Source organism: Rhineura floridana, chromosome 2 (genome assembly GCF_030035675.1).
Source record: "Rhineura floridana isolate rRhiFlo1 chromosome 2, rRhiFlo1.hap2, whole genome shotgun sequence".
NCBI lineage: Eukaryota > Metazoa > Chordata > Lepidosauria > Squamata > Rhineuridae > Rhineura > Rhineura floridana.
In genome coordinates this window covers 121,644,830-121,658,687 of record NC_084481.1, presented here as the reverse complement: position 1 = coordinate 121,658,687, position 13,858 = coordinate 121,644,830, and the positions used below count along the sequence as shown (strand labels likewise).

The following is a 13,858-nucleotide window of genomic DNA, read 5'->3' as shown; positions in this document are numbered from 1 at the left end:
GCTGTAAAGCGGAACCCCATTGAATATAATGGTGCCGACGCGTGAAAATGTGGCAAAATGTCGCAAAATCGGCTTTAAAAAAGTGAAATCAAAGCCACCTCATTAGCGGAACGCCGGTAAGTGAAGCGCCAGTAAGCGGGGCCCACTGTAAAGAGCTGTATAGGGAAGGCTCAGTGGTAGAGCACATGATTTGCACATAAAAGATCCCATATTCAATCCTTGATGTCTCCAGGCATGGTTGAGAAGAGATTCCTGACTGAAACCCAGAGAGCAGTTGCCAGTCAGTATACATAAACTAGTGGTGTGCCTTGGTATAAGGCTACTTCCTATACCTCTATGTAAAGCAGTAGATGAGGGCCCAATTTTTAAGAGCAGGAAGGATGTGCAAATGAGGTGAACTGAACCCTCCATTGTGTCTGAATATAAATCGACTACCTAGTTCCATTACTAAGAGTATATTGCAGGTTCATTTTAAGCATAACTTAAAGACATTCAGTCATCATTGTCAAAACACAGTAATATACCATCAAATACTGAATGGATTACTGTATAATAGCATACAGTCTTAATGCATGAACAGAACTCTAGTCTGATGTCAGTACACATTTTTTGAACTATGAAACCAGACCAAAGGAACAAGACATGCACTTCACACAAGTCCTTTTATTTATTTATATTGACTGACACATCACAATTCTAATGAAGAACAATTCTAATGACAATAAAGTTTTCAGAAAATATTTTACGATATACATTAGAAACAGGGTAAAAGGTGCAATCTGTAATACACAGTACTTCTCTGCAATATTTTCAATGGCATTATTTATCAGAACAAATGTCCTGAAGATGCATTTACTGTGTATAAAAGCAGCACTATATTTGATGGACAATGATTTTAAAATTTTGCCATTAGCTGTAGAGCTCAGACATGAGGTTAAGACTTTGCTGTTTAGATATATGCCTGGACAACTCTGGGCTGTGCTTTCTAAGGCTGCAATCCAATACATGTCTATTCAGAAGTAAGCTCCATTGAGTTCAATGGGACGTACTCCCAGAAACTGTGTATTGGACAGCAGCCTAAATGAACATGATACAAGTACCAATAAAGCATACAATATGGTATCATGTTTCAGTGCACAAAAAGGTCTAGAATATTAAGTGAACAGGTATAATTTCTGATGTGATATTATCACTTTACTGTATCAATATATTTTCTCCTGCAAAAGATTCAAGCTATAAGCACATCTGGCAGTTATGTTGACGATGATCAATTTCAATTTTCTACTGATCACATGTCTCTTAGCAACCATAGTTGTGTTTTTTGCAGGGCTGTGGAGTCGGAGTCAGAGTCATGGAGTCAGGAGCAATTTTGGGTGGAGTCGGAGTCGGTAGAAATGTACCGACTCTGACTCCTTCATAAATGGCAAATGTATATTAACTAGTAATAACAAATTTATTGTAGTAAAATGGTAGCACAAGGCATTTCATCACTACCACATGAATCCAGAGCTTGGAAAAGTTACTTTTTTGAACTACAACTCCCACAAGCCCAATCCCTAGAAAAATTGAGGTGTCGGAGTCGAAGGTCTGGCGTACCGACTCCACAGCCCTGGTTTTTTGATACTACAATACGAACACGCTTATTACTTTTATTCAAAAAACCAAGAAGCAGAAGTGGAAATAGCTAAACGGTAAGGTACTATATATCAACGTATTTTCCAGAACTGTATGAAAATGACAGTTTTGGTCAGGATCCAAAATTGAGATAGTGTTTAAATACATTAGCTAGGAAGTATGATGGACCATCAGAAGCTTTACTTTTTTATAATCTATACAGAAAAACAGATTGAATGGGTTTGTTCGCAAACAGCAAGAATGATAAAACCTCAAAATATAAATAGATCCTGAAAAAGAACTTTCCCCAATCCACCTCCTCTTGGTGCCATGGCACAATCATTTCATTTTCACCACCACAGGCTAAATGACATCTGTTGACAAATCCAAGCTCCAGTCTAGATTAGTCAATTAGCATGTTCCATTTATGTTTCCACAGTGATGTCACTTCCTACACTTTCTGGGTTCTAAAAACCATTGTTACCTATGTTGACTCAGATATCTCCATTCTATATTTCCAGAAACAAAAACAATGACCACCTTTTTTATATATACAAAGCACCATCATCTTTCCTGAACCATGTGTACAGTACAGGCCAGATGAAGTACTACTAGGGCCCTGCTTCCCGGCGTTCTGCTAATGCAGCGGCTTTCATTCCTTGTTTTAAAGCCGATTTTGGGGCATTTTGCTGCATTTTCACGCAATGCACCCCATTATACTCAATAGGGTTTCGCTTTACGGTGATTTCCGCTTTACAGTGGGGGTCCGGAACAGAACCTGCCGTATAAGCAGGGCCCGCCTAAGTAAAGCATAGCAGTCATCCATGTCACATACACACGTTAACTATATAATACAAGCTGCCAATGGAAAGGTACTACCATCCCTCATTCATATGACTGTCATCATAGTTGACTTGGGCATATGTGACAAGGTATCATTAAGTCATTGAGAAAAAGATATATGGCCCATTTTGGCAAAGTTTTATTGTATATAAAACTTCCCTCTGGTCTAATATTTAGAATGTAGCTCTTTCAAACATTTTACTATGTCCCACTCTTCAGTTTGCATAATAAGACAGCAGACAAGGAAAAAGCATGATGTGCAAGAAAGCCACAAAAACCATGAGCCGATCACAGCCTCATTCTGCAATCTCTCGCTTTCCATGGCATCACAGCCTCCAGGCTACATTTGTAAGTTGCCTGCCTTAAGAATACAAACGTTTCAAGACAGGCATCATGTTTTTGAACATTATACCAAAAACTAACATCTAGCTAGAAGGCACATAATAACAACAAAGCCAGATTATATTCTTTTAACAGCAATACTGTGCTTGATATGCTATAAGCCACTCAAACATACAGCATCATACTGATGTTTTGTTACTTGTTTCAATTTGCAAATATGAAATTACCGTTATAATATGAGTAATAGTGGCTATAACATTTCTACCAACTCCTTAGGAACTACATGAGAAGATGCTTTGGTAAAGAAAAGTGTTTCTGTTCTATTGACTAAATTTCAAGTTTAAAGGTAAACACTTGAACAGAAATGGGCCCAGAAATTTGGTCCCAAATGCAGTTTCTGATTTACGAAGTTCATGAACCTATATTATACAGTTAAACAGGCTCTTGAGAACTATTTATGAGAAACCAATAACAGGCTTTCCTTCTGATCACTAGATAGGTTCAAATCTCTTTCAGGTCTCTGTTTCCATCAACCTCTTTTTAGCCTGCCTAATCTAAAAAGTTCCACCCATATATGGCTTAATGACATCCAGTGCTATTCTTTTAAATCTTCGCCATTAGTTTTTGAAAGGGGCAGTCTGAATCCCTTGGGGTGTTGTGAGAAGCGCTTCTGCCTCCCTAGCCTTTTAAGTGGTGGAGGGACTCAAAGGACTTCGCCCCTGCCGCGCTTCCCCAGGGGTGAATGAGGCTGCCATGTGCCTGAAGACAATGCTGGAGGGAGCGGGAAGGCGGCCTGACAGTGGGACCGACCACTGACAAGGCCTTCCCTTCCGCCCCTGTCCACACTTCCGTCAGCAAGGCCTCTTCTCTCTCCTTCCACGCTGCTGCTGCTGCTGCTGCTGCCGCCGCCGCCTACTTCCCTTTTCCTGCCCACGTTTCGCTCGGAAAGCAGATCCGTGCACTCTCATGCTCGGGCCCTCTTCTAACCCCTCAGTGAGTGCGCAAGTGTCTAAACGCGGAAAGTGACACGCGCGACAATCTGCCCCGAATAACATTACTTGCCCCCCAACTTCACCCCCCCCAAAGTTTCTCTCCACTCCGAAGCGTCTTCCACGCTTGGAGGTGACCTCCTTTGTACCCTTGATGGTGCTCCCCTGACTAGACTCCCTTCCCCTCACCAAATCCACCTCTCATGTATCCTTACCCCCACCCCACCGCACCCCCATCAATCCCACATGGCTATTCCGGGCTCCCCAACCAGTCTCCCTTCCGTCGACGTCTTGCCCCCATTCACAGGCCTAGGGTTGGCTCCCGCGTCCCGTAACCCCCACCCGGCCTTGTCACGGGGGTTGCCCCTGGTGGCATGCCGTGCTCCCGCCCTGAGCCGGGCCGCGCTTCACCCTCACCTCGTTGAGTTGCCTCTCGGCTGCCTCCCGCAGCGTTGAGTCCATGGTGCCCCGCAGGGCCTCGATGATGTTGTTGGGATCCATGGCGGGAGGGCCGAGGCCAGGGGAGTTAGGCTAGGCTAGGCTAGGCGACGCGGATAAGAGCAGGGTCAGCAGCGCCGCTCGATGCACACATGGACCCGCCGCTCCACAGCGGCAGCCGGCGGCGCGAAAGGAGGAGAGAAGCGCTAAGTCCCCGGATAGAGCTACTCGTCGCCACTGGGAGGCCGACGCCTTCCGCTCTGCTCTTGCCGCCGCTGACAGGCATCACGGGAATTGTAGTCCATTTCGAGGGCGTGAGACAGCCGCAGCGACCTCCTTTTCCTCTCAGGCCCCTTTGCTGTTTAGAAGTAGCTGTCCTTCTGACGGTTGAGTAGAGTGGAGAGTTGCCCCTCATCAACTTGATCGTACAGAAAAAGGAAACGAGGAAAATTTATAGACATAGACTACAGTGTAGACGCTATGTATGAGTATCAGAAAAAAACACTACTCTTTCTAGTTTTATTCGTGTAAAAACATAAAAAGAACCTGCTGGATCAGGCCCATCTAGACCAGCATCCTATTCTCACAGTGGCCAACCAGATGCTTCTGGGAAGCCCGCAAGCAGGACCTGAGCACAAGAGCACTCTCCACACCTGCAGTTTCCAGCAACTGGTATTCAGAAGCATACTGCTTCCAACTGCATAGGCAGAGCGTAGCCATGGTGGCTAGTAGCCTTTGATACCCTTATCCTCCATGAATTGGTCTAATCGTCTTTTAAAGTCCTCCAAGCTGGTGCTATCACTGCCTCTGGGAGCAAGTTCCATAGCTTAACTGTGTGCTTCATGAAGTATTCAGCTTCATTAGATGTCCATAAGTTCTAGTGTTATGAGAGAGGGAGAAGAATTTCTCCCTATCCACTCTCTCCATGCCATGCATACTTTTATCATGTCACCTCTGCCTCACCTTTTCTCTAAACTAAAAACCCCAAATGCTGCAACCTTTCCTATCGGGAGTCGTTTCATCCCCTTGGTCATCTTGGTTGCCCCTTTTTGAACTTTTTCCAACTCTACAATATCCTTTTTGAGGTGAGGCAACCAGAACTGCACACAGTATTCCAAATGGCTGCACCAGAGATTTGTATAATGAAATTATGGTATCAGCAGAGCTTGGAAAAGTTACTTTTTTAAACTACAACTCCCATCAGCCCCAACAAGCATGGTCTCTAGATTGGGCAGATGGGAGTTGTAGTTCAAAAAAGTAACTTTTCCAAGCTCTGGATATCAGCAGTTTTATTTTCAATATCTTTCCTAACAATCCCTAGCACGAAATTTGCCTTTTTCACAGCCACAGCACACTTATCAATATCTTCATCAAGCTGTGCACTACAACCCCAATGTCTGTGGTGGTACCTTTCCTGATCTGCAGTATACACTCCAACTCAGCTTCTAATATTCTTAAATAAATCCCAAGCATTTTGTAGTGATTTGAACTTCTTGACTTTGCCTTTCAACTTTCTTTTTACTAATCACCTCATTTTGGGGAAGTTTCCTCTTTTGAAGGGCAGATGCTATTGGAGGTCACTGATTCATAGGGTCGCCATAAGTTGTAATCGACTTGAAGGCCTATAACAACAACAACCAAGCCCCAGTGACTTTTGTCTCGAAGGGCCAAACCCACATTCAGGTTTCTAATCCCCCAAACACTAAGCTTTCAGAGGAAAGACTATCTTCCACATACCTAATACAATCCCAAATAACATGGTCCACAGTTTCCACCACCACACAGAGCTCACTGTCCTCAGAGTCCATACGTCCAACCCTGTACGAACAACTCCTAAGAACACAGTGTCCCATTAGGACCCTAAACATGCTAACTTGTCTCTGTCATCCTTTCAAGTGAAACACTCTGAAGTCCTTCAGAGTTGGACAAGAGAAAAACACCTCCCACCACTTCCCACACTCACTCAGTATCATCTGTTTAATCCTACTTCTAACTTCCAAAGTGGACAAACACAACACAAAATCAATGCTCCTCTGTCACAGTGCCTTCTTAGCCACCTGATCAACTATCTTATTCCCAACAATGCCCATGTGAGCTGGGATCCAACAAAACTGAACTAGAATACTCATTTGCAGCAGCTCAGTATTCAACCTCCATATCTCATTCACTATATTATTTTTACATCTTACACCATCATTCTGAATAGAGTAGGAATAAACGGACAGTTCTCCCAATGGAGGGCTGTAGAAAGTGGAGTCCCTCAAGGATCGGTATTGGGACCTGTACTTTTCAACTTGTTCATTAATGACCTAGAATTAGGAGTGAGCAGTGAAGTGGCCAAGTTTGCTGACGACACTAAATTGTTCAGGGTTGTTAAAACAAAAAGGGATTGTGAAGAGCTCCAAAAAGATCTCTCCAAACTGAGTGAATGGGCGGAAAAACGGCAAATGCAATTCAATATAAACAAGTGTAAAATTATGCATATTGGAGCAAAAAATCTTAATTTCACATATACGCTCATGGGGTCTGAACTGGCGGTGACCGACCAGGAGAGAGACCTCGGGGTTGTAGCGGACAGCACGATGAAAATGTCGACCCAGTGTGCGGCAGCTGTGAAAAAGGCAAATTCCATGCTAGCGATAATTAGGAAAGGTATTGAAAATAAAACAGCCGATATCATCATGCCATTGTATAAATCTATGGTGTGGCCGCATTTGGAATACTGTGTACAGTTCTGGTCGCCTCATCTCAAAAAGGATATTATAGAGTTGGAAAAGGTTCAGAAGAGGGCAACCAGAATGATCAAGGGGATGGAGCGACTCCCTTACAAGGAAAGGTTGCAGCATTTGGGGCTTTTTAGTTTAGAGAAAAGGCGGGTCAGAGGAGACATGATAGAAGTGTATAAAATTATGCATGGCATTGAGAAAGTGGATAGAGAAAAGTTCTTCTCCCTCTCTCATAATACTAGAACTCGTGTACATTCAAAGAAGCTGAATGTTGGAAGATTCAGGACAGACAAAAGGAAGTACTTCTTTACTCAGCGCATAGTTAAACTATGGAATTTGCTCCCACAAGATGCGGTAATGGCCACCAGCTTGGATGGCTTTAAAAGAAGATTAGACAAATTCATGGAGGACAGGGCTATCAATGGCTACTAGCCGTGATGGCTGTGCTCTGCCACCCTAGTCAGAGGCAGCATGCTTCTGAAAACCAGTTGCCGGAAGCCTCAGGAGGGGAGAGCGTTCTTGCACTCGGGTCCTGCTTGCGGGGTTCCCCCAGGCACCTGGTTGGCCACTGTGAGAACAGGATGCTGGACTAGATGGGCCACTGGACTGATCCAGCAGGCTCTTCTTATGTTCTTATGTTAACCACCCGATCAGGTATCACATCCTGCACCCATTCCAAAGCCAACAAGATAGCAACCAAGTCAGCATTCATGATCAAAACCCAGTCTGACAATCAACAAACCCTTTGAACTTGAAATGCTGGAACATAATAAGCAACTCCCACACAATCGTAAGATTCCTGAGAACCGTCCGTACAGATTGCAAACCACTGGTCCCACTTAGAAAATATGCACTCCTTTGCCCTATTTTTTCATTATTACAGGTCCAAGCTGAGTTTTAGAGACTTCTCCACAACTTAAATCAATCTGAGGAGGAATCAACATCCATCCATAAGGCCATCGGACAGACAAATGAGGGGCACTTAAACTTTGCAGCATATTAGATTCCAACCTGACCTGCACCCTAACCACATGCAGGACACGCCCAACAAATCTCTCAGGAGCTTGAAATTCCCAATAAGCCTCATAAATATTATATCCAAGATCCACCTGTAAATTATGTCTCCTATTCCAAAAGATAAGGTCCATAAAAAGCCATCTCCTCAGACCATTCTTTTTTTTTTTTTACAATAATTTTTATTCAAATTTTCATAAAACATACAAAACAAAATCATAAAACATTCAAAGACAAAAAACAAAACAAAAATTATTAAACAAAAAAATAAAATATTGACTTCCCATTTGTCACAGATCAAATCAGTTATAGGTCTACAATATATAACAATCCTGTCTCTTAGATTATATTATAAAATCACTTTCCTCCAGTAGTTATCTTAATTAATCATCAAATCTCATAAACATTACTTTATTCTTTCCACAAAAAGTCAAAGAGAGGTTTCAATTCTTTAAGAAATATATCTATCAATTTTTCTCCAAATAAACATTTCGATTAATCCATCTCATCAAAATCTGTTAGGTCCAATAATTTCAATAGCCATTATTCCATTATCCCTATTAATTTCATCTTCCATCTTCAATAGTCCTGTTAAGTCCAGTAATTTCAGTGTCCAATCTTCCATTATCAGTATTCCATAATAATCTTGCTGTCATAGCCATAGTCATATAATAAGAGTCTGATGGGAATTTCCTCTATCCCAAATATTTTCTTGCCATCCATTCTGAATAAGTTGCTGAAGTACTGTTGTAAAGTCATATCTCTGTTCTTCTTTTTTACAAAATGCACTGGCTCATCTCTTGAGAGTTTTTCCATTGTCACATGGCTGCAGTTAATTCCATAGATCTCCTCAGACCATTCTTTTTTTTTTTTTACAATAATTTTTATTCAAATTTTCATAAAACATACAAAACAAAATCATAAAACATTCAAAGACAAAAAACAAAACAAAAATGATTAAACAAAAAAATAAAATATTGACTTCCCATTTGTCACAGATCAAATCAGTTATAGGTCTACAATATATAACAATCCTGTCTCTTAGATTATATTATAAAATCACTTTCCTCCAGTAGTTATCTTAATTAATCATCAAATCTCATAAACATTACTTTATTCTTTCCACAAAAAGTCAAAGAGAGGTTTCAATTCTTTAAGAAATATATCTATCAATTTTTCTCCAAATAAACATTTTGATTAATCCATCTCATCAAAATCTGTTAGGTCCAATAATTTCAATAGCCATTATTCCATTATCCCTATTAATTTCATCTTCCATCTTCAATAGTCCTGTTAAGTCCAGTAATTTCAGTGTCCAATCTTCCATTATCAGTATTCCATAATAATCTTGCTGTCATAGCCATAGTCATATAATAAGAGTCTGATGGGAATTTCCTCTATCCCAAATATTTTCTTGCCATCCATTCTGAATAAGTTGCTGAAGTACTGTTGTAAAGTCATATCTCTGTTCTTCTTTTTTACAAAATGCACTGGCTCATCTCTTGAGAGTTTTTCCATTGTCACATGGCTGCAGTTAATTCCATAGATTTTCACTATATCAAACTCCATCACGTCATTCCAGTCCAGAAGATTATCCAAGCCATTGATAACTTTATCTCTAATATCTTCATTAATTTCTTCAGAGATAACGTTAAATTCCAAACAGTAGATTTTATTTCTAATATCCATAAACTCCAGATCTTTTTCCAATTCCACATTTGTTCCAATCTCCAGGGCTTGTATCTTCCCTTTATTTTTTCTTTTCTCATCTCTGATCTCATTCTCCTCTCTCACAGGATCCCCTATTTCTTTAAGCTCCTGCGTCATTTTGCTCAGTTCAATTTTCAGCTCCTTACTGCCCTGTCGCAGGGTTTGTTTCGTTATCTCAATCTCATCCATTATTTTCTGAAACATAATTACTTCCAGATTCTCAGCCACTTTCTTGATTGCCATTTTTAAAACCACGAAAACAAAGCAAAACAGAAATAAAGAAGAACCACTTCTTATTTCAGCAACAATCGGGTTAATATTCCAGGCTTGATGACATCACAGTATAAACAGAGCAGCCTGCCTTATCTCTCTATGTTCAAGAATACAAAACAAATTTGGTTCCCAGCATCAAAACAGTTAGTGGCGTCGTGAAGAAGCAGATTCGTCGAAATAAAATAGACCAAAAAGAGAATAGTCCCAGATAATATAACATTCCTCGGAATAGAAATCCCTCTTCTGTTTATATCTTTAGGATGCACTTCCAGGACAGCTTTTTGCAACAGAAACAGAGATAAGCTGTTAATTTCGTGAATAACAGAGAAGAGTTATAGCTCACCAAGGAGTACTTCAAAGCCGATCAATCTGACAAATCTCCTTTTGCTGCAACAATTTAAACCAAGTAAGAAAAATAATAGAAAGAAGGGTGCTTGCCTGTTAGTCGGTTTTCTCTTTGAAGAAAAGATAAACGTATCGCATTAAACAGATAGAGCAAAAGTTTGGAAGTCCGTCCGGCATTGTTGGCTGGACCTTTTCTCATAAATTAATGAAATCCAGTCCTCCCAACAAAAACAGGCTTTTGAGGTTGATCTCTACGTTTCTCCCTGCCCGGGAGAAATTTCATCGGTCAAAAAAAAAAATGTTCTGACTGATTTATATCTGAATAAGCTTCTTTTGAGGCAGGAGCCCGTCTCAAAAGCAGGCACAAGCGAAGTCACCCTTCCCGGAAGTCCTCCTCAGACCATTCTTTAGTCACTCTTTTTTGAACTACAACTCCCATCAACCGCAGCCAGCATGGCCACTGGATTGGGCTGATGGGAGTTGTAGTTCAAAAAAGTAACTTTTTCCAAGCTCTGCCAATTACCTAGAGAGGTAGTGGGTTGTCTGACACTGGAGGCATTCAAGAGGCAGCTGGACAACCATCTGTACGGAATGCTTTGATTTGGATTCCTGCATTGAGCAGGGGGTTGGACTTGATAGTCTTATAGGCCCCTTCCAACTCTATGATTCTATGATAACTTTCAGCCCTCTGGGTTGTGGTCTGGTCTACTGTTGTAACATCAGCCAGGGCCCAACTTGGCGGCATGCTGGCTCCAGACCTGGTAAATGGGGAAAAAAGACTAAAGAGAGCTTCAGCTATGGGGCGGTATACAAGTGCAATAAATAAATAAACAAATAACCTGAAGGTTTCAGCCTTCTGTTTAGATTAAAAGCAGACAACCAACCAGTAAGTATCAGTGGGTGATAGTGAATGCTGGCTGCATGTATGAGAATATAAGTGATCACTATCCTATCAATTCTGCAGTTTTTATATGGCTATGCCCATGCATATATTAATAGGTTTATACTTTTGGGTAATAAAATTCACCCAAGAGTATGTGTACCTATTAGAATATATACATGCTGTGGCACAAAGCGGAAACAGCAAGCTACAGAGAGCACTAGCTGTCTTGGTCCTTGATTTAAATATCAGCTCAGTAATAATTGTGGGGTGGCATTGGGAAGCCTCCATTTTCCACCTAAGAATAATGTTTCAAAGATAGATGAAATAATATCTAAGAGAAATTATTAATTTCATCTAATTAATTTGTGGTTGATTATAGTGGTTATTTATATATACAGTCACGAAATTAGAAAATGTAGGGGTGAGCTGCCTTTCTAATTGTAGGAATGTGTATTGAAATGTGGTCCAGCAGACAGGCTACTGCTAAGTAAGGTGTTCCAACTTCACCTTCTTTTTCCAGATGGTAGTACTCCACCTTTCTTTCCCTTGGCTCTTTCCCTCAGTTCCTTAGGACAGGTGTTGCAGGATCTACTGTGTTTTTCTTACTAGAATCCCAAGATCTGCTATCTGGAGCCTGATGCAAAAGACTTAAAAAGTTTTTTTGGGGGGGTTAAAAAAATGAGGTGCCAGTACTCATTCATATCTTGATAAAAGTGTGGTGTCAGCACAAAATGGGCAGTAAAAAAAATGGTGCCAGTAGAAAAAAATAACAGCACTTAGAATTAAAAAAATTTGGGCCCAGAAATATGTTTGAAGCAGGGACAGACCTACTGTTAGGTGGCAGATGCTGAGCTTAAGATACCGTAGGGAGCTATAGGTCAGGTGCTTGACAGATGGGTGGCCCCGTCCACTTGTCAAATTTGTCCCACAGGGAATGGGGGAAATAACTATCTGGCCTAGAGGCCAGCCCAGTTCCCAAACCCTTCTGTAGAAAGACAGTGTTCTACACTTACCTCAGATGCAGCAAAGTATACTGCTCCATTTACAGGGTTGAAGTAGGATTCAACTGCTAGTCTGGTCAGCTTGTATACATGGAATGGGAGAGGAGCCATCTCATCCTTTGCCTGTGGTACCAAAGGTCTTGGGCTGGCCCTGATTTTGAGTACCAGAACTGAATGGAGTTCTCAGTCCTTCCTGACTACCCCAAAGTTTATTTCAGCAGATTAACTGGGCAGGGGAGGGGAGGCATTTTGTTTCCAGTCTACCACAACTCATCTGTAGATCTACTTTCTGCCCACCACTGTCTTAGGGCTGCCTGTCATACTTCTCTGCTGGTTCCTCTACCCCTCCTCACAGACCCCCCCAAGTCTGCCCTTCATGCTGCACCGAGTACCCAGGTGGGCAAAGCTGGGTAAGACCAATTCCACCCTGCTCACCCACCCAGGCTTCAGTAATACAAGCCAGATCTGTCCCATGGCTCAAATCTGGGAGGAGGCACCAGGCAGACCCGCCCTGGATCAACATGGGACTACCTACCCCAGCTCAGACCACTCCTGAATAAGTTCTGTGGGGTAGAGCTAATGTTTAATTAGGGTAAAAATAAGCCCTAATTAAACATTTGGCTAGGAGGGGGAGGGAAAGGAGACATTGCATCTCCTTTCTCTCCCTGCACTAGAGAGGGGTCAACTCTGCACAGGACCGCTCCTTTCGCTCATCAGCTGTTGAGCCTCGGGAGCAATCTTGCACAATGCTGGATTCTGCAGGAAAGTCCCTTGCAAAACAGCACCCTGGAGGATCTCTCCCTTGGTTCAACAGTTGTTGACCAGAGGCCTCAATCCTATGCGGTGCTGCTTTGCAAGTGGCTTTCTTTTAAGAAAGCTGCTTGCACCCCACAGAATCACTGCCTGTGGTGAGTAGAACCAGCAGTCCTGTAGGGCAGTGCTCAGGCAGGCAGGAGAGCCATGGCTGCCGCCTGCCTGATGCCCCACCCTCTGACAGCCCTAGATTTCTCTGGGACATCCATCTGACCTGTAGTGATCCATGGCTCTCTGAACCCAACTCAGCTGAGGCCTCAAACCCTCCAAATGGGCCTGATTTGGTTCTGGACTTGGCTGAATCTGGTGCACAGCCCTTCTTCTCATCCACAATCAAATTGTGCATAAGAGAGATTTTATTTATTTATTTATTTGTTTGTTTGTTTGTTTGTTTGTTTATTCAGCTTGTATACCGCCCGACTAGCAATAGCTCTCTGTGTGGTGAACAAAGTACAATAAAATCACAAATACAATACAATCGCAGAATACAATGTAACAGAGCATATAAAAACAACACAACTAAAATCAATACAACATAAAATTAATTTAAATTAAGATTAAAATGCTTTAAGATTAAATTAAATTAAGATTAAAACTGATCAGGCATTTAATAGCAGCATCTGCAACTTGAGGGCAGGCTGATAGGACAACAGTGCCTCTAGCTATAGAAACACCCAGCACATACCACAATCCCTAACTGTCTCTGTGCTCTTACCTGGTATACCACTTCTTTCACACCTGACCCTAGAGATCATTGGGTGTTCCTTTAATGGGGAATGGAAAGGAAGCTCATATGGTCTGGTTGCTGCCAAGATTTGCCAAAGACCCCTAAGAAGATCTCCCCATCCTATTCATGCAGACAACCAG

General features: G+C 41.9%; 1 protein-coding gene across 1 annotated transcript in view; it reads right to left on the bottom strand.

The window, feature by feature from the left end:
* The window catches only part of IPO7 (importin 7), a 64,975-nt gene extending 60,468 nt beyond the window's left edge, over positions 1-4,507 (bottom strand). The window contains exon 1 of the mRNA XM_061610380.1: positions 4,206-4,507. Coding sequence (XP_061466364.1) covers positions 4,206-4,289 — 84 coding nt within the window. The 5' untranslated portion in view covers positions 4,290-4,507. The remainder of the gene's footprint in view (positions 1-4,205) is intronic.
* Between the last annotated feature and the right edge of the window lie 9,351 nt (positions 4,508-13,858).